A 19,063-nucleotide genomic window follows, 5' to 3' on the forward strand; every position below is an offset into this window, starting at 1 on the left:
ACCCTAAGTCCCCACTTTCTCTCTTTGATGGATGTATCCTTCATTCAGTCCCCAGCACATGCACAAATCACCTCATTCCCCTTCAATACTCTTGTATGCAGGTAGATACAGTTCTTTTAGATCTCTAACAGTATTTAACTTGCATAGATTTATTTATCTGGTCAAAGAATGTAGATTTTCCTAGTGAAATTCTGCTTTAGGGATCCTGACACAAGAAAGCTGCAGAATTGTGACTTTCACTCTATAAAGAAAGGAACGGGGAGCTGGTCCATATGTTACATTTACCATGGGGTCAGTTAGTTCATGGTGATTTCCCCATTACACAGCCATATGTACTGCATGAGTCAGGGCCATTATACTGAGTTGCCTCTTTTCCAATTCAGCTCCATGGTGACCCACTGGAAGAGGTTGGAAAACTCTATATGCTGTGGCTCCAACTCATATACACCTGAGGTTGGAAGTTTGCCATGGGGGTGCAAATCCCCACGGTGAATTAACATATACGTTTACCCACAGAAAAAGAAATATTCTAGAGACTCCTCAAGATCCCCAACACCAATTATGGTTTGCAGAAACCTGCTTTAGCTTGAAAATAATGATGCCTCACCTTCCCAGTCCTCATGTACTCTTTTGCCTTCTCCAGATCGCCTTTCTGTTTAGCTTTGAGCGCTGCTAGTTTGTACTCCTTCTCTCGTGTCACAAGCAGTGCTCGTGTGCCAAGGTCTGGGGAATCTGAACAAGACAACAAAACATAAAAACACCTACTATATAGCCAATAAAACATCTACTATAAACACCATGAGGACCATAGTTTCTTAGGCACCTGGGTCCACCACCTGTCCACCCTATGGAAGAAACAAGCAGAAAAGTGGCACTTTTTTGTACATATGCAGAATAGGGATGCTGCAGGGGAAAGGGCCACACTCAAACTACTTACTGTTTTCAGAAGTGCTACTTGTTCCCAGAACACCTGAATCTGCATCCTGGCTCTGGAGATCAGGTGTGCTCACAGATAGCTCCGGATCGCTGGGGTTCTTTAATTCATGGTCTGTAGTAGAGCCTTCATTTTCCTCCCCTTCAGGAAGAGTTATTTCATCTTGGCTGCCTGAGTTTTTAGGCAAGTCATTCAAAGGCACGGCTTGTGGAGTTGTGACAGAGCTCTTCCCGGATGCTACAGGTGGTGGCATTTCTTCCTCATTCACCTTTTTCCCTTTCTTCACTGCAGTCAGCATGGTTTCCAATGCCTAGTAGTGGATTGAGTAGCGCTTTCAATTACCCAGCATAGATTAAATACTTATCCCCTATATGATCATTCCAAACAAGCTGTGTCTTTCATTTGTTGACCCATGTAGTCTCCCATCCAGGTGCTCAACACGTCCAGATCAGTTTAGCTACGGCAAGGAGATGGCCTCATGTACCTTCAGGCTATACCTAGGATCTCTTAGGTGCCTGGAATCTCACACTCTACAGCCTCCTTGGGAACTGCAGCATTTTGCAATGCTCCGAGATCAGTGAAACACTCCCAACCCCCCCACACAAAATGATAAAACTCTGTCATATTCTGGGTTACAACTTCCATCAGTTCCAACCAGCATGGCCAGTGGCATGGATGATGGGAGCTGTAGTGCTATAAAGCTTTGCAATTCCTCTTCCACTGGACTGTGCAAAGACTCAACAACATGCCTCTAAACTATATGGGAAAATGCAGTAGCTTTCTGACAATACACATGCATCAAAACAGGAAGAGAAATTGTACCCATTTTGCTGAATTTCAAGTCTTAATGATAAATAAATGAACTTTTCTGCTTTCTTCTGAAGCACAGGCACAGAAAATCAACACACAAAATAATGTCCATCCAACCAAGTGACTAGAAAACCCCAACGGCAACAAAAAGTCCCTAATGTAGGAATGCTACACATTTCAATTAGTGACCTCTAGCTGAGAAATCTCACAGATCTTGTTGAATCTTCAACTCTACCAATAATTAAGCCTGCAAGACCAATGTTTAGCTTTTATTCCCTGCCTCCAGGTATTTATTGAATACAAGATTTCACCTAATTTCCCCAAAACATAAATACCCTGCCCACTGGAGCCAATAGCTTTTAAAATCAGTTCTATTTTGTGTGTTATATGGTAGCTATCTCTAATATCTAGAGTCTGTAAGAAAAGTTTCCATTTGAATGAACTCCTGTTTGGGAATGAGTGCTAGTGTATGAAACTGTAATGATTACAATTACAACAACAGCAACAGCAACAAATCTGGAGAAGATAAAATAGCCTCAATTAAAACTCCCACCTACTAAAACAGTTTAAAAAAGAGAGAGAACCTCATCCAGACTACCGTCATGATACCATACTAAAGAAGCATTAATGAATGTTTAATTTAACCTAGACAATTCTGTCTATACAAAGATTTTAGACAGAACAAGACTAGCACTCATTTACAAAAGTGAAAAAAATGAATGCTACGCCTCTGTTCTTTCCTGCATACATCTTTGCACTGAATTAATGGCTGGTACTCATAGCCTGTTTTGAACAGCATTTTTCCTTCTCTGCTAAAAGGATGAGAATCTGTGGTCCCAACATACCTTCAGGCCCCGTTCATACCGTCGCACTTTGGAACTCTCGCCGGCTTCATTTGCGTTGAGTATAGCTGCCTTATAGTTAACTATCCTTTCTTCTATTGTGTGTTGCAGTCCACTGGAAACAGCAGGCGCCATCTCAAAGAAGATAAAGGAAATTAGACCAAAAAAGATGAGAAGTATTCTGCTCACCAGAATTGAACTCTAAATCAGACATTCAAGTATCAGGGGCGGGAGAGAACCACATTCTCTGGAACATTCACACCTAGGACTCAAGGCATAAGAGGCCGAACCACCTCCCTTGAACAGATGAGTGTCTGTTCTTCTGCAAAAATTCCACAAGTCACCTCTCGGCCTTCTGCCAAAGCAGCAGCAGAGAAGTGGGTGGGTGGAACACCTCAGGAAACATTCACAGCCACTGGGCATATTTAGTCGGAAGGTCTTCGTCATTTCAGACAGAGACTGACTGCAAAGTTATTTTGAAGTATTGAAAATGTTTTCTCTATTCTGCTGTGAGCCCTCTAACGGTTTTCTTCAACATGTTTGCTTACAAAGTTCTCTCCTTCTGTGGGGGGTGGAAAAATCATCTGACAAACGCTACAAATTCAAGAGACTAGAAATCCCACTAGCACTTATTCACTTTACAAAAACACTCTGCCAAGAAGCTGCCAATGTTAAGTAAATACCGGCAGCACTGCTCATCAAACCTAACTCTAACAAGAACGGAACAGAGAAAACTCACAGAATGTGTTCAAAGGGAAGAGGCAACCAAACACAAGCCCTAAACACAACTGCAGCCAAGGAGAATGTCCTGAGGTGGTTTTGTTCAATCCTACACTGTCTATGTAGGAGGAGTGGGGAACTGGTGGCCCTCCAAATGTTGTTGAGCTTAAGGTTTCCATCATACCTGACCACAGACCACTCTGATTGTGACTGATGGAAGTTGGGGGTTCAGCAGCCTCTGGAGGGTCACAGGTTCTCCATCCCTTGTCTACAGCCTGATTGACTACGCTGTTAAAATCAGCTGTCTCCAGGAGCCCAGGTCACAGCCATTGTCTTTGCTCAGTTGCCTGCAACACATTCTCACTTTCAAGGTGCTAACCAACTTCCAAGTTCACTTTAAATGAAAGCTAAACACTTTGCTATATTCCCAGTACAGAGGGCAGGTTGTTTTTTTTAAAAAACAACAACAACCCCCCCCCCCAAAAAAAACCAAAATGCAGTGCAATTCATACACAGAAGGGCTTGACCTTTACATTCCTTAAAATCCAGTTTTCCAGGCTCAAAGCAAAAGCTTTCATTTACCTGTGTTGGTAGATCGCTGGGCTCCTCTGCGGCTACAGAAGACTCTTCTATTGTTTCCGTCTCACGTTCACCGCTTCCTCCTCCGTCTTCCTCTCCCAGGACTTCCTGCAACTCTGCCTAGAGCATGAAACAGTGCAATTGTTGCTAAAGAAGAGCTTCTTCTATTTTGAGCACTGCATTAAAATGAACCACGGGGTACCTTCCACTGCTATCATTCAAAGGTGGGGCCCGGAAATCTCTTACTTAGAATCAAAGAGCATTCTTCTTATGCCAAACCAACTGCACTTTTTTCTTTACAAAAAGTCACTGTTGTATGTGAATAAGGCTGCCTCATTTATGTTCCTCTGTGGCAGCTTTACATCAGAGATTAAAAGCTTCATGTAAAAGCTACATGCTGTCCAAGCGATGCACCACATTTTAGCTAATTTGAATTGGCAGCAAAATAATTCCAGTTAAACCTCGAATGTGTGTGTGGTTTAGGATGGGTAGAATTGTGCTGTGATTTGTAAACTTCCTGTATGCCTTTTAAGGGCCCCTTAGGCAACCAGGAACTTGCACCATTCTAAGAACACACATCTATGAAGAACTCTACAGCCTGTAAAGCAAACGAAGGCCACAATCTTGCATACAATTATGTCCCAGTGAAGTCCTATGGGACTTAACCAAGCACAATTGTATTTTTTATTTCATAATGTTATTTAGATACTACTTGACTGTTAAAACAAAACAAAACCTCAAAGTGGTTTTTGTACACAAGATTGTAGTAAAAGTTCTTGTATACCAGCCTTCCTGATATGCCTGAATTCCAAATCTGGAAACTCCAAAAACTGCAGTTGTTGAGAGAAAACATTACTTTTCAAGAGGCCTTAATGATGTTCCAGCGATTACAACATTATATTCATTTGATTAAGATTTCCTCTTGCCTCTCCCAGCCTTGTATTAAAGAATATGGAAATGATTTTAATATAAGGATCATGTGTGGTAGGACACAATCACTTTAGGGCGTGCAAAGCAGTTCTAAAAACAACTCCCAAGAGAAATACCATATTGGCCTGAATATGTCTCACTTTTTCCCCAAATGCTGACTGTGAAAAGTTAAAGTACGGCTTATTTTCGCGACCTTACAAAAATTGGCTTTTACAATATTGCTGCTGAAACAGACATATGGTAAAACAGAACGGGTGTTCTGCATAATTTTAAGGGAGTGGCTTATATTCAGGTATTATCTTTTATTCTCCCCCTCCCCAATGAATTTTAAAGGTGTGGCTTATATTTGGGTGCGGCTTATATTCAGGCCAATACGGTAGTAAGTTTTCAGCCTGATTTCCCAGGATCCTTAAGAAACCTGTGTGAGTGGGTCTTGGTGCACATGAAGTTCACCAGTAGTACTGCCAGATGCTACTATCTCTTCAAACATTATGGAACAACTTCTAAATTTAATTCACCTGCAGCCCAGTTCAAACCTCAGGAATGTCACAATTTTTTTTCCAGACAAGTTTCTTCTTTCCCCTCTGGCAGCTACAAACAGACACCACTTCTGCTCCAGCCTGAGGAAACAGAGCCAGTACCAAGCAGGAAAGGTGAAACCCACACACCTGCCGTTGCTCTCTGGAAAATTCTGAGCTTTAATGGTTACAGCCAATTACTAGGAAGAACTGCTTGCACCTCCCTTTCAGTGTTCCAGACCCACAAGTGTTATCACATGCAGTCTTTCCTATAAGGGGACGATGCCTCTTCCTCTACACCAAGAAAAACAGCCTTGCAATGGAATCCCATATATACCAAAAGTTCGGTATCTTCTTCCAGACCTTCATCATCATCTTCATCCAAGTCCTTCATGCACTCAGCGGCCATCTTTTCAATATGATCCATAGGCAGGGGAGCTGGAGAACACAATTAAAAAGGAAATCCTAAGGGATGAACCCTAAGGTTCAGACAAACAATTACTGTGACCCTAACATTGTGGCAGGTTTTTAAAAGACTTTTCTTCATCTTAGCCACTTTGTTGGTTTTAGCCAGTAAAAAATTAAAAGACATTAAGTAGTTATAACAAAGCTTTCTATCACGTTGCTTTCCTTCTTTATGTAGGAATCATGAAACTGGTGACTGTGGGTGTCAGGTTTGTGGTCTCCATGTTGTTTATTTTGTTTCAGGGTGCATGGAGAGAAATTGCTTCCCCCCACCCACAATTGCAGAGACTTCCTTCTCCCATGGAGGGGCTTTTCTGAAGGGGTGTGTGTGTGTGAGAGAGAGAGAGAGAGAGAGAGAGAAACATGGTCATTCAAGGAATGTTAACTGTTGTTATTACACAATAGAATGGTTGAATGTGAGTACATAATCAATACTGTATGATGTGGTGAGGAAGAATGGCTGTGCTCTCTTAAATTTTCTGTTAAATTATGTGCACCGTGGCAGGCAAGTTGTGACTGGCACCCAAAACACTCTTCCAAAATTCAAAAGGTGCCCACTGGTCCAAAAAGGTTGGCAACCCCTGTTCTGCACCAATCCTAAGCTATTATAGGAAACAAAGTCTCAACAGCCAATTTAGGAAATAAACCTGGCCAACAAAAACACATCTTCAGCAAACCAGGCCTAAACCTCCCGCCCAAACCAAGAGTCTTTGAAAATGAAAGTAAACTTGGCATCAATCTTACTATTGGATGGGAGGGGAGGAGGAAGGGGGAGGGGGGTCTACATGCCTGACACGAGGCTCGCTTATGTAGCACTAAAACCTGTGATCTCTGTTTTGTGCATAACATTATGTCAGGGTGAAAGAGAAACCAAATGCTGTGAGAGAAGCAAAGCACAGTGTGCAATGGACGTATTCTAGGTTGTGCTAAACCATGGGTTAGTGTTCTGTATGAACCAGCCTATTGTGTAGCACAGTGATCTTTCAAAGTTTTCATCCAGAAGTACAAAGATACATGGCCACACAATGTTATTTTGACTTAGACCTAATCTTCCAAGCAGAATTCCAAGCAATACAGGATCTTTGTATTGCATGCAACAATGCCAAAATGCAACTTGTGGAGGACTATATCCGTGCTACCCTTGTGGTACCTTGCCTAAGGTATTTGTTTGTCTTTCTCAACTCCACCTTCTGCCCTCATTATACCACCTGCAGGATAGGATGGTGGAGTGATTATACACAGGTGGTTGTTGTTGCTTTTTAAAAGCGATCATCATTTATGAAGCACTTTTGATGTGAAAAGTGCACTACAGGTCAGGCCTTTTTTGTCTCCACCAGAAGCCTGGGACACAGTGACCTTATGGTCCTTCTACAAATGGGGAATGCAGGAGAGCAAGAAACTAACAATACCTTTGGCTGAGCAGGGATATAAAACCTGGTCCTCAGCAATCTATTTTCTAGCCCAATGACTCTGCTGAATGATCACTATTAAATCATTTCAGTGTCAGTCCACTCCTCTTCTGTTATCTTTTAAACTCTCAGTCATGAGTCTTAAAGCTTGTATATACAGCTCATCCCCTCCCACTTTTGTATCATCATCTCCTTCATCATGCTCAGCCATCTGCCCAATTTTCTTTCTCAACTGCTCTATTTGACTCCAATTGCTCACTTCACTGTTTGTTACTATAGCTTCCACACCAATTTCAGCCTGTCTCATTCTGCATCACTACAGAAGTATAAAATTAAAACAGCAAGAAAGGCAAGCAATGAGATATACAAGTCCAACATCATATGCTCTCCTGAGTGCCTATATATATATATATCACTTGAATTACTGTTTTACAATGAGTGATCTTTGTTTTAATAGTGGCTGGTTAGTCTTTACTCCCTTCTTAGCCTTTTTCACATGATAAGGCTGGTTTACCTTTGTTTTTAAAAACTGAATTTCTTTGTACTGTTCTATGTTTGTTTATATTATTCTATGCTTAAGCTTCACATCTGTTTTACACTTAGCTGTTACATGTCATCCAAAGAACTTGTATTACTAGAAACCCGGCAAAAGTAAGTACAGTGGTGCCTCGCAAGACGAAAAGAATCCGTTCCGCGAGTCTCTTCGTCTTGCGGTTTTTTTCGTCTTGCGAAGCAAGCCCATTAGCGGATTAGCGCTATTAGCGGTTTAGCGGTTATTAGCGGCTATTAAAGGCTTAAGGGATTAGCGGATTAGCTGCTAAAAGGCTATTAGCGGCTATTAAAGGCTTAAGGGATTAGCAGATTAGCTGCTAAAAGGCTATTAGCGGCTTAGATCAGCTGATAAGTGACTTAGATCAGCTGTTCAGCGGCTTAGCGAACAGCTGTTAAGCGGCTTAGGGGCTTGGGAAAAAGGCTGGGAGGGGGAAAAAAAACCCCAGGAATCGCAAGACATTTTTGTCTTGCAAAGCAAGCCCATAGCAAATTCGTTTTGCGAAGCACCTCCAAAACGGAAAACCCTTTCGTCTAGCGGGTTTTCCGTCTTGCGAGGCATTCGTCTTGCGGGGCACCACTGTAAATAAGTAAACAAATAAGGACATCTGATTGTACTGTCACAATAACATGTAACAACATATGCATCATAATTCTTCAGGTTACCAATTTCTACCATGTCTGAACAAGAGTAGCTTTATTTTCTCATTCTGATTGGCTCCCTACAGACCCAGTTACAAAAGTAGGCTGCAATCCCCTCAAAGGGGTTTACTTTTCAGCAGACAGGTATACTAAAAGGTGGGAAAATTAAGGTCCAGGTGTCAAATACAGCCCTCAGGACTCTTCCCAGACCACAACCTTTACTGACCCTCCTCAAGGGCTTTTCACTGGCTGGAATGCATCCTTGAACTGTGATAACGCCTCTTGCTTACCTGGAAGGGGGGGACTGGGGGCAAGGCAGGTAGAAACCTCTGTCTTTTGCATGGTTGAATGCACTCTATAAAGTTCAGAGTTACACCTGTTGCTCCATTCATTTTTGCCTCTGGTTCCACCCACCACCCTAGAAGACTGCCTATGAGGAAATGTAGCTCACAGGCTGCAAAAGGTTCCCCATCCCTGATATATAGGATTGTATGGTACTGCAAAAAAAATTCCATCTTGTGCATGGGCTCTTAATTATCAGTTGCATCGCAAAGGCAAAAAGTACAAACGCAACCTCTAATTACCTTAAACAATTCAAAGTTTCCAGTGAACATGCTTACTTTTTCCTTTGGGTTTTGTTTTCCCAGCAGGCAAGTTCTCTCCAGTGATAGCAGCTAGTTCTGCCTCTAGGTCCCCGTCATCCTCCAGATCTAGCATCATCTCTTCAGGATTGAACTCTACGAAAAGTCCCAGCTGATGCCAAGAGAGAAACCAGCTCAGTGAGGAGGCTTAAGACAACTGCCATATAATTTCCATGTTACTTACAATGGTCATGCATCAGAAAGACCAGCACAGGTGTTGTATGCTCTGAACCAAGGCTTTGTTAACTTCTCTGCCTTGGCCTCAGCCCTAGATTATAATAATGAAGATCACCTGCCTAAAGATTTGTTAAGATTTCCAGATCACATGAGCTCTACACTGATGTTGACAAACTGAAGCTACCAAATTCAAGTTTGAAGAAAAAGCTTATGTGCCAAGATTACGTTTACAATATTACACAAAATTAGGTAGACTTTATGTTTTTCCCCAACTCAAAAATATATATGCATTTTAAAGCTTGATGTGTTCTCTACAACTAGCCAAAATACAGAAAGGATATAAGAATTGGAACAATTTAATTACAGTACAAACATAAACACAACTGTCATTACTGGAGTTAAGAGTTAAAACATAGAATTGATATTACAGCCAAAACATAGATGTAAACAAACAAACAAGATTATAAGGTAAAGGTAAAGGTACCCCTGCCCGTACGGGCCAGTCTTGCCAGACTCTAGGGTTGTGCGCTCATCTCACTCTATAGGCCGGGAGCCAGCGCTGTCCGCAGACACTTCCGGGTCACGTGGCCAGCGTAACAAGCTGCATCCGGCAAGCCAGCGCAGCACACGGAACACCGTTTACCTTCCCGCTGGTAAGCGGTCCCTATTTATCTACTTGCACCCGAAGGTGTTTTTGAACTGCTAGGTTGGCAGGCGCTGGGACCGAACGACGGGAGCGCACCCCGCCGCGGGGATTCGAACCACCGACCTTTCGATCGGCAAGTCCTAGGCGCTGAGGCTTTAACCCACAGCGCCACCTGTGTCCCAAGATTATACAAGATTATACACAGATTTTAATAAGAAGCTTTGAAAATAAATATATGTAAACCTTTGTATTCTTTATCCATTACATTTATTACACTGTAATTTTGCTCTGAGGAGCTCAGGGTGGTGTACATAATTTCACTTTCAACATTTAGCCTCACAAAAACCCTGGGAATCAGGTTAGGCTGAGATATAGTGATTGGTCCAGAAAGCTTCATGGCTGAGGGGTAGTTTGAATCTGGTCCAACACTCTAATTAGAACTGGCTCTCAGTTGGAATGCTTTTTTCTTGGTAGAATTGGATTTTTGGTTGTTGTTAAGTATGAATCTGTTCGGAAAAGAACAGTGTACCAATAAGGAAAGTCATATGTGATAGGAAATTGCATTTCTGGGTCATGGAAGAGGAGAGAAGACACTGGTGTCTATTACACACTTTACCTTAATTTGAAATATAGCTCTCTCCGTAACAGAAAGGGCTAGAAATATAGTTTAAAAATAAGAACATGTTGGAGTCTCAGAATTCTGCACCAGCTTTCAGATTCCACTGAACTTCATGTGTCTTAAGACCCCTTCAGGGCATCACATTCCAGGGAACGGACTTCTTGTAGGGGTGCACTAGCTCCTCAACAACCCTGTTTTTGTCACCTTCCAACCTGTAGACTGCGACTATCTAAGGTGGGGAGCCTCTCAGATCCATGAAGTGCCACCTATTTTGGAAACACCAACACAAAAAGTGGCTCCCCACTGCAGACTGTCACCTTCCATGAAATGGAAAGAGACAAAATCGGGGGGGAGAGATAGAGCACCCATCCATGCTGCCCCCTCTCACCTGGTAACTTGTGGAAGGCAATGCCTGAATATGGCTTAGGTGTGCCATAGATGTGTAAGTTACCAGGCTTACCTGAGCGTACCAAATTGCCACTTTCATTCTAACATCGGAAAACTGGCAAATTCAAACTTCTGCAAGTTCAGAAGGTACTATCCATCATCTATTGTACCCAGGGAACTTAAGTCTTTTATAGAAATCTAAACAACATACACGTTGCCACAGATAAATTTCTGCAAGCCCAGTTTTCTTCTAAAACATAAAAACATACTTGATTTTATAAGCCTTTGCCTGACACAAATCTAGTAGCCTAAAAGCACTACAAAAAATATTAATGGATGGGATCAACTAATGAGTCCCATCAGCATAAGCTTGTGCAATATGTCTCCCCTCTCCCCTCCCCAAATTGGCTGGGGTGGGATGGGGTGGGGTTGGAGAACCTCTAGAACAGCACACAGGGTGAGGAAGCGAGCCAAATGCTTGAACTGATGGAACAATTGGAAAATCATGACACTTAATTCCTCCCAATATCTCTTCAACCTTTCAGTCACAACGCAAGGGCGATAGAGAGAAATTTTATGAATAGCTGCTTCTGATCCACCGCTCGGATGCCAAAGCAACCCCAAATGAACACAATTGTAAGTTTTGAGTTGCCTGTATGGAGCAATAGAGAATATAGTAACTGTTTTGGACACCTCCTGCCCCCTGGCTATCTGAGGCCCAATGTGTATTTATTTATTTACTGGACAAAATGAATATACCACTTGATTGCAAGAAAAGCTCTAAGCAGTTTACAAAAACATAAAACATTAAAATTCTCACACACAAAAATGTATGTTTTAAAATCTGAAAGTTGATGGGTTAAAACCCATAGCAACTAAAAACTGATAAAAACACATATAACTTTTACATGTGCAGACAGGCATCTCTGAACAAAAATGTTTAAAGCAGGCGGTGAAAAGAATACAGGGAAGGCACTTGTGTGGTGTCAACAGGCAATAAGTTACAAAGTGTAGGTGCTGTCGCACTAAAATATCTATTTGTAATGTGGCCCCTGTAACAGTGCCCGTTAATAATCCTAGCTCAGTGGCTTTCAGATCCCTGGGTTTGCTCTGAAGTTCACCAAGTATTCCATGATGAGAAGATCAGTAATGCAACACAAGCTCCTGTGAAAGACAGTTTGCCCAACACTATCTACCTTTGCTTGCAATAGTCATGCATGGGGAATGTTGGATACACTCTCAAACAGCAAGGCCCTGCTGATCTGGCAAGTTCCATGAGTGAACTGAGGGTGTGCATTCCTTTATTCTACAACAGAACCCACAAAAACTGAAAAAACAAGATCTGTTTCCTTGATTTGATGCTGCTGTGTCATAGCGCTCCGATTTAGCTTGTGAAAGCTATCAAAAACACATACCACACTGGATAACAACCAAACAAAAAGTTGGTTGTTGCCCGTTTCCTACCTGTCAACATAAGGAGGAAGTTGCATTCAAGATTATTATTCTTTTAAAAATCATCTAGTACCAAGCCATCTTGCAAACAGATTCTCTGAAGGCTTGCTCTGACTTACTCTGGAAAACACAGAAGAGTATATCCCTATTTGGGTGCTGACCCACATCACGTAAGGAGGGGGAAGAGGAACACACTCACTGTCCTTGTCCAAATCATTATATCCTCACTTCCCGGCCTCACCTCTGTGCATGCATTGAAGTAGATAAGTCTGTAGGGCCAGTACAGTGTAGTGGTTAAAGCACTGGTCCAGGACCTGGGAGACCAAAGTTCAATTCCCTGCTCAGCCATGAAGCCCAATGGGTGAATGTGGGCCAGTTGCAGTATCTCAGCACAACCTACCTCACAGGGTTGTTGTGCAGATAACATGGGAAGGAAGAGAAGCATGTATACCACCTTGAGCTCCTTGGAGGAAATGTGGGATATAAAAATATAACAATAAAAATAAATCCTGAAGCAGGTAGCCTGCTCTATTCATACAAGCTCCCAATGCAATATCGAGTCATGACAGTGCACAGTTCTAAATCATTGGTTTGATGGTTCGCTTTTGGCACTTCTACCCTGCAGCACTGCTTCCCTCTTGTTTTCTAATCAGTGTTTTGAAACTCTTTGACTCGTAAAGGGTTCAGATCTTGCAACTGGCTTGGAAATGTGACACTTCCTTTCATAAGGATCACATTCTAGGGAAAACAAGACCTGTTCTCTCTTCCATAAGGCTAGGCTGGCTAGCAAGTTTAGAATGTTTTGCTTTCGTTCTGCAGCATGCAATGTCTCCTACTTGAACGGATGAGTTTGTTCAGCTAGCACTTTTCTAAACCATACGTGTTCTTTGATCATGGCACATAGTGTCCTGGGTGCATAAGCCAATCTGTAGGAAACTGGCAGATCCTGTTTCATAGAGGAGGTTGCCCTGGGCAGCATTGTGGCACCTCTTAGCTCTGATTCCATATGTATTTGCTTTTAAGTACTGACTACTTTTGCCCTCTTCATTTATTATATGAACACTCGTACCTAAGTTACCTGTTAGGCCTGAGTGATATATTGCCCAGGAGCAAACTGTGATGTCAGTTTCACTCAGTGGTATATTGCTGATTAAACTACCACCGGTCCTGAGTCCCTCTCCTAGCAGCGTCCACTAGAGTTCCTTCCTCCAGTGGCGCTGCTAGCAGAGGGACTCAAGAGCGGTGGCGATTTCACCAGCGACATATCGCTGAGTGAAACCGCCACTGCATTCTGCGAGGCACCGATACAGCTTGTTCCTCCCTCTGTATCTTTATACTGCTTGACTGAGGAGTGTGCAGTTGCCCTTACCTCAGCTGAGCAGTTTAAGGAGCCCTCAGCCTGGTGCTGGCTCCCGTGAGTCGGCAGTAGGGTGGGGGCTCCGTGAAACTACTTAGCTGAGGGGAATGCAGTTGCCGCTATTATCGCACAGCTCTATTACCTGTAACATGCAACAGCAACACTTATTTAGCTTGTGGAGGCAATCGCCTGGCACTACCAGCAAGACTTACGACAACAGAGAAGGAAACCAAGTTTGTTCAGTAGGTGTCAGGCATTCCAACTTTCTGTTTGCTTCTCTCAAAGGGCTGCCGCTTGCTCCTTAAGCTACCCTGCATCTTAATGTTTCCTCAGCATCCAAGAGCTGGCAGGAAATTCTGATGGGAACTTAAAAGGCTAATCAGACAATGACTCATCAGGTCACAAGGCACAGACTTCAAGGATAAAGCACCTAGCAGAGGTAGAGTTTTTCGTAAGAAGTATTGGCTGGACATCTGTCAGATCTGGTTTAATTCTAAGAAAGCCTACCATTGCAAAGTACAGAATAGATGAGATACTTGTATAATTCAAGTCTTTCTGGAGCAAAATCTGCACGTGAATTCCTGATGCAACTCAAATATGGGTAATCAAAGGCACTGCTTCTCTATTCTTACAGATACAAAAGTACAATACACTCCAAAGAATCATTGAATCGTAGTAACATAACAACTTGTGCTAAGCAAATGGACTTAAAGTTTAAACTGTTCTAACAAGTGCATACAGAATTGGGAAAAGACATGTATATATATATATATACCTGTTTTGCAGCAGCAGCTGCCTGACCTTTCACCTGGGGGCTTTTCTTGGGTCTTCTGCCAAGCATCTTGGCTTATGGTTTTGCTGAGTCCACAAAAGTTACCTACAGACAATAATACCCAGACATAACAGACAAGAACAGCATTCTCAATTAGAACATGGAAACTACCTTGACTGGAAACAAGGTCAAAAAGATACAAGCTTGGTATTAAGGTAACTTGCCACTGTGGATTTCTACATGTCGATCCCATTATATTTTACAAAATGTATGAAAAAAAACTTTAATTAAAAAAAATGATACCAGCTTGTTGCCGTCATCTGCTAGCTATTATTCTAGCAGGCAGTTTGTCATTCTCTCCCACCCATCACTTTCCTATAGCCAATATATGAGTGGAAAAGCTGGTCACTTTGGCTTCTAGAAGATCTTTATTGCCTGAGCTTCCCTACCCCAAAATAGATGGAAACAAGTCACTGCTGCCATTTAGATTATGGCCACCCAACAGTTAATAAAATAAAATAAAATAAAACAATGAAGGGCATCCTTAATCTCAACATTGTCTACAAACCATATCCACTGAGCAGGAAGTCCTACAGTGGTACCTTGCTTTATGAACTTAATCTGTTCCAGAAGTCCGATCTTAAACCGAAACCGTTCTTAAACTGAGGCCCGCTTTCCCTAATGAGGCCTCCCGCCACCGGTGCCCTTCTGTTCTTAGACAGAGGTAAAGTTCAGAAACCGGGACACTACTTCCAGTTTTGTGGAGTTTGTAAACCGAATCATTCTTAAACTGAGGTACCACTGTATTCCCAGATTTTTTGGGGGGTGGCAAAGACAGAAGTGGGGTTATAGCTCAATAGTAGCAGAGCACATTTTTTTGCATACATTTAGTACTGAGGTTCAATAATTCACTAATTCAAACCAGCAACATTTTTTCTTCAAAATAAGAAACTTCCTCCCCAATGAGGGGATTAGTAAAAAGCAAGTTGAAAGGCAAAGTGAAGAAGGTCAAATCTCTTTAGAATGCTTTAGGTTGTTCAAAACCACCCCAACAGAAGCTCATTCAGAATGTATACCTCAAATCAAGGAAGTTGCCAAGAGGATGCTGAGGTGTGCAGAGTCAAGGAAGCCATCAAAGCAAGAAGGCTTCCTTTAGAAAATGGAACTCTTGTCCAAGAGAAGAACAAAAAGAAACACACACCTTGGAAAAAGAATTTCAAGTGGAAAGCAATGCATGCAAAAAGGAATGGAAGGAGCACATTGCTAAAAACAAAGACTAACTACGAGAAAAACATTGAAATGCATTAGTAGCAGGAGACTGGTATATTATTATTATTATTATTATTATTATTATTATTATCCTGCATCCCCCCCCCCCCGCCCAGGACACAACTCAAGGCAGCTAAGGAAACAGCTTGACCTTTGTATGACAAAGGAGTCAAAGGTGTACTAAAGGAGGAAAATGAAAGGTTCTCCTAGAAAGCGGAGCCCCCCAAGGATCAGTATTGGATTCTGTGCTTTTTAACTTCTTCAGAGGAAGGTATGAACAGTGAGGTAGTCAAGTTTGCTGATGATACCAAATTGTTCAAGACTGTTAAAATTAGAAAGGATTGCAAGGAGCTCCAAAAGGATTTCTCCACACTGAGTATGTAGGCAGTAGAGTAGCAAATGCAAATCAATGTAAGTAACTGTAAAGTGAAGCACATTGGGACAAGAGAATCCTAATTTTACATATTTGTTAATGGAGTCTGAACTGGTGGTGACTGACCAGGAATGAGAGCCTGGGGTCATAGTGGGTAGCTCAACCCAGTGTGCAATATCTGTGAAAAATGTGAACTCCATGTTAGGGATCAATAGGAAAGGAAAATAAAAGTATGCCATTATACAAATCTATGGTGACACACACTTGGAATACTAAGTATAGTTCTAGTCACCTCATCTCAAAAACGGATATTGTAGAGCTGGAACAGATTCAGAAAAAGATAGCCAAAATTATCAAGAGGCTGGAGGAAGAAAGGTTACAACATTTAGGACATATTAGTTTAGAAAAAAAGGAGAGTAAACTGGGATGTGATAAAGGTGCTTAAGTTTATGAATGTTGTGGAGAAAGGGGATAGAGAAGTGTCCCCCCCCCCCCATAAATAATATTAGAACCCTAGGGACATCCAATGAAGTTGTATGTTGGAAGATTAAGCACAGACCAAAATAAGCACTTCTTCACATAACACAGTTAAAACTATAGAATTCGCTCCCACAAAGTGTAGTAATGACCACAAACTTTGACGGCTTTGAAAGAGAATTAGGCAAATTCATGAATATGAGTGGCTACCAGACACAATGGCTATGTTCTACCTGTACTGTTGGAGGCAGTATATCTCTGAATACCAGCTGCTAGGAATCTCAAGGAGGGAGAGTGCCGTTACACTGAGACCCTGCTTGCAAACTTCCCACGGACATCTGGCTGGCCACTGCGAGAACAGGATGCTGGACTAGATGGGTCTTTGGTCTGATCCAACAGGGCTCCCTATCCCAACATCTGCACTTAAGGAATCTCAGTGATGTGACCCAGCGCAAAGATCGACTCAGATGTGTAGGTGTGCCTTGATATTTACACTCTGAGATAGAGCAGATCCTCCTACCAAACTCCTGAGACATGCCCTTTATTCCTAATTTCACATGCCTCACATGAGCTCTTGCATTCAAAACCAGTTCCAAGACTAACCCTGGCTCAAATTAAACTTTGCAGCTCAAGCAAAGGCGAGGGCCAGCGATATCCTCCTGCAAAGTTACTATTCCTTTGATGCACCAATTGGGCTCAGCTGTGTTGACATGCCCCCTTCCCCGCTCCAGGACCATTAACTCCAAAGGACACCTTAATCGCCAGCGACTACATAAATGGCTTGCGTGTATGAAACGACCACCACAGATGCCCCCCGCCGCTACAACCAGCTGACAGCAAATGCAGGACGCTTCCACAAAGGCTGCTCAGGCGTTCAGTTACGAGTCGAATGGCGTGCCTGCATGTGTGAATGGACACCGCGCTGAGTCAAACAGAAAACTAGGCTCTTCAGCTCGCCATATACACCACATATACACACCCCTGTTTTCTAAGGGCTCAATCGCGCCAGAGAAGGCTAGGAAGAGGGAGGAGCTGGGTTATGCTCTGAGGCTCAGGTAGCAACAACCCTTTTCCACCGAGGAGGAGGAGGAGGAGGAACCACGGCAGCTGCCTCCCTACTCAGCCCTATCGCGGTGGGGACAGGGCTGCCCTACTATCCCTCCGGCCGAGACGGGCGGCGCCCGAAGGCACGAGCTCACCTCCTGCCGCAGCCGACGGGCTCCAGCGCAGCAGACAGGAAGCCGCGGACCCAGAGAGGAGAGAACTTTCCCCGCCTACTCCGACTCTGCTAGGGGCTGCACCAAGAGGCCCAGCAACGCGCAGGCGCGCAGGTTTATTTATTTATAAAAAGGGAGAGGCTAAAAGGGGTGGAGCTATGAGGCGGAAGGAGAGCCAGAGAGAGCGCGCGCGCGGGATACCCATGGCCGAGAGCCCAAGCGAACCCGCTGCAATCCAAATACGTACACCTGTGTTTAAAAATAAAGAAATTATACGACTGCTTCTGCCTTCACCCTACATAACTGGATGGTTTTTGCACTTGTGTTTTCTTTTCCCACCAGAAAATGCAAATAGGGATGGTTCTCTTGAACCTGCGGTCGCTCAAGTAAGAATCTAGTTTATTCATAAGCATTCCTATTAACTCCCCCTTAAACAGCTTCCGTGAAATGCTACACGCGTCCACTCACGGGACTTTTGCCCTGGTAAAGCTGTGTACAATTGCAGCCTAGCAGGTATTTTCAGATTTCCAGCTGATGTGCCTCCAGTGCCCCTAGATACATCAGTTTGGAGATAAACAGTACTATCAGTATGGCCATTGCTGAAGGTTGCAGGTTCAATTCCCAGCATGTCCAGGTAGGGCTGGGAAAAATTCCCTGCCTGAAACCCTGGAGAGCTGAATCCGTGTAAACAATACTAAGCTAGATGGACTAATTGGTCTGAATCGATGTAAGGCAGTTCCCAGTGTTCCCTCTTACTACTGAAATGCAGTGGTGGAACCACTTATTTGTGGTTTTTAAGCAGTTACTTGAAGAACCATTGTTTTTTACAGTATTGAATCGTACTGCCCAATTTTTAAAAACAGCAATTTCTGCTCAACAGGAAAATACTAACCAGCTACCTACTTTAACAGTTGTGAGCATATAGATGTGATGGCATTGCATATATTCACCTATAAAACTCATCCAAAGGGTGTATAACGTTTCCTCTACTGCTCTGAAATCCTGTAGTGGTAACTTTTAATGTTCATAAAATCACAGCCTGTTTATACCAGGAGTGGAGAACTTTTCACAGCCCAATGGCCATATTCCCTTCTGGGGCCACATGGCAGCGGTAGGCAAAGCCAGAAGAAAAACTGGCAAATGTTACCTTTGTTGAATAAGCTAGTTTCTATACACACTCACACATTTCTCTGTCCAGACAAGGATGATGTCCAGTTCAAGGCAGGCAAAACCACAGCCAATGAGCCAATTCAGCCTTCAGGCAAGGTTCCCCACTTT

General features: G+C 42.9%; 1 protein-coding gene across 4 annotated transcripts in view; it reads right to left on the reverse strand.

The window, feature by feature from the left end:
• The window catches only part of CC2D1B (coiled-coil and C2 domain containing 1B), a 38,867-nt gene extending 20,980 nt beyond the window's left edge, over positions 1-17,887 (reverse strand). The window contains exons 1-8 of one of the 4 annotated variants that reach the window (XR_014513002.1): positions 17,768-17,881; positions 14,453-14,554; positions 9,019-9,151; positions 5,671-5,771; positions 3,889-4,005; positions 2,590-2,721; positions 938-1,244; positions 608-732 (exon numbers count right to left, since the gene is read on the reverse strand). Coding sequence is in view for 3 of the 4 variants with exons in the window: in XM_083447937.1 (XP_083304063.1) it covers positions 608-732; positions 938-1,244; positions 2,590-2,721; positions 3,889-4,005; positions 5,671-5,771; positions 9,019-9,151; positions 14,453-14,518 (981 nt within the window). In the remaining variant the exon portion in view is untranslated. Of the gene's footprint in view, positions 1-607; positions 733-937; positions 1,245-2,589; positions 2,722-3,888; positions 4,006-5,670; positions 5,772-9,018; positions 9,152-14,452; positions 14,555-17,547 lie in introns of all 4 variants that reach the window. The other 3 variants (XM_083447937.1, XM_083447939.1, XM_083447938.1) reach the window with 3 other exon arrangements.
• Between the last annotated feature and the right edge of the window lie 1,176 nt (positions 17,888-19,063).

The sequence above is a fragment of the Podarcis tiliguerta genome (assembly GCF_965153285.1).
Source record: "Podarcis tiliguerta genome assembly, chromosome: 6".
NCBI classification, from domain to species: domain Eukaryota; kingdom Metazoa; phylum Chordata; class Lepidosauria; order Squamata; family Lacertidae; genus Podarcis; species Podarcis tiliguerta.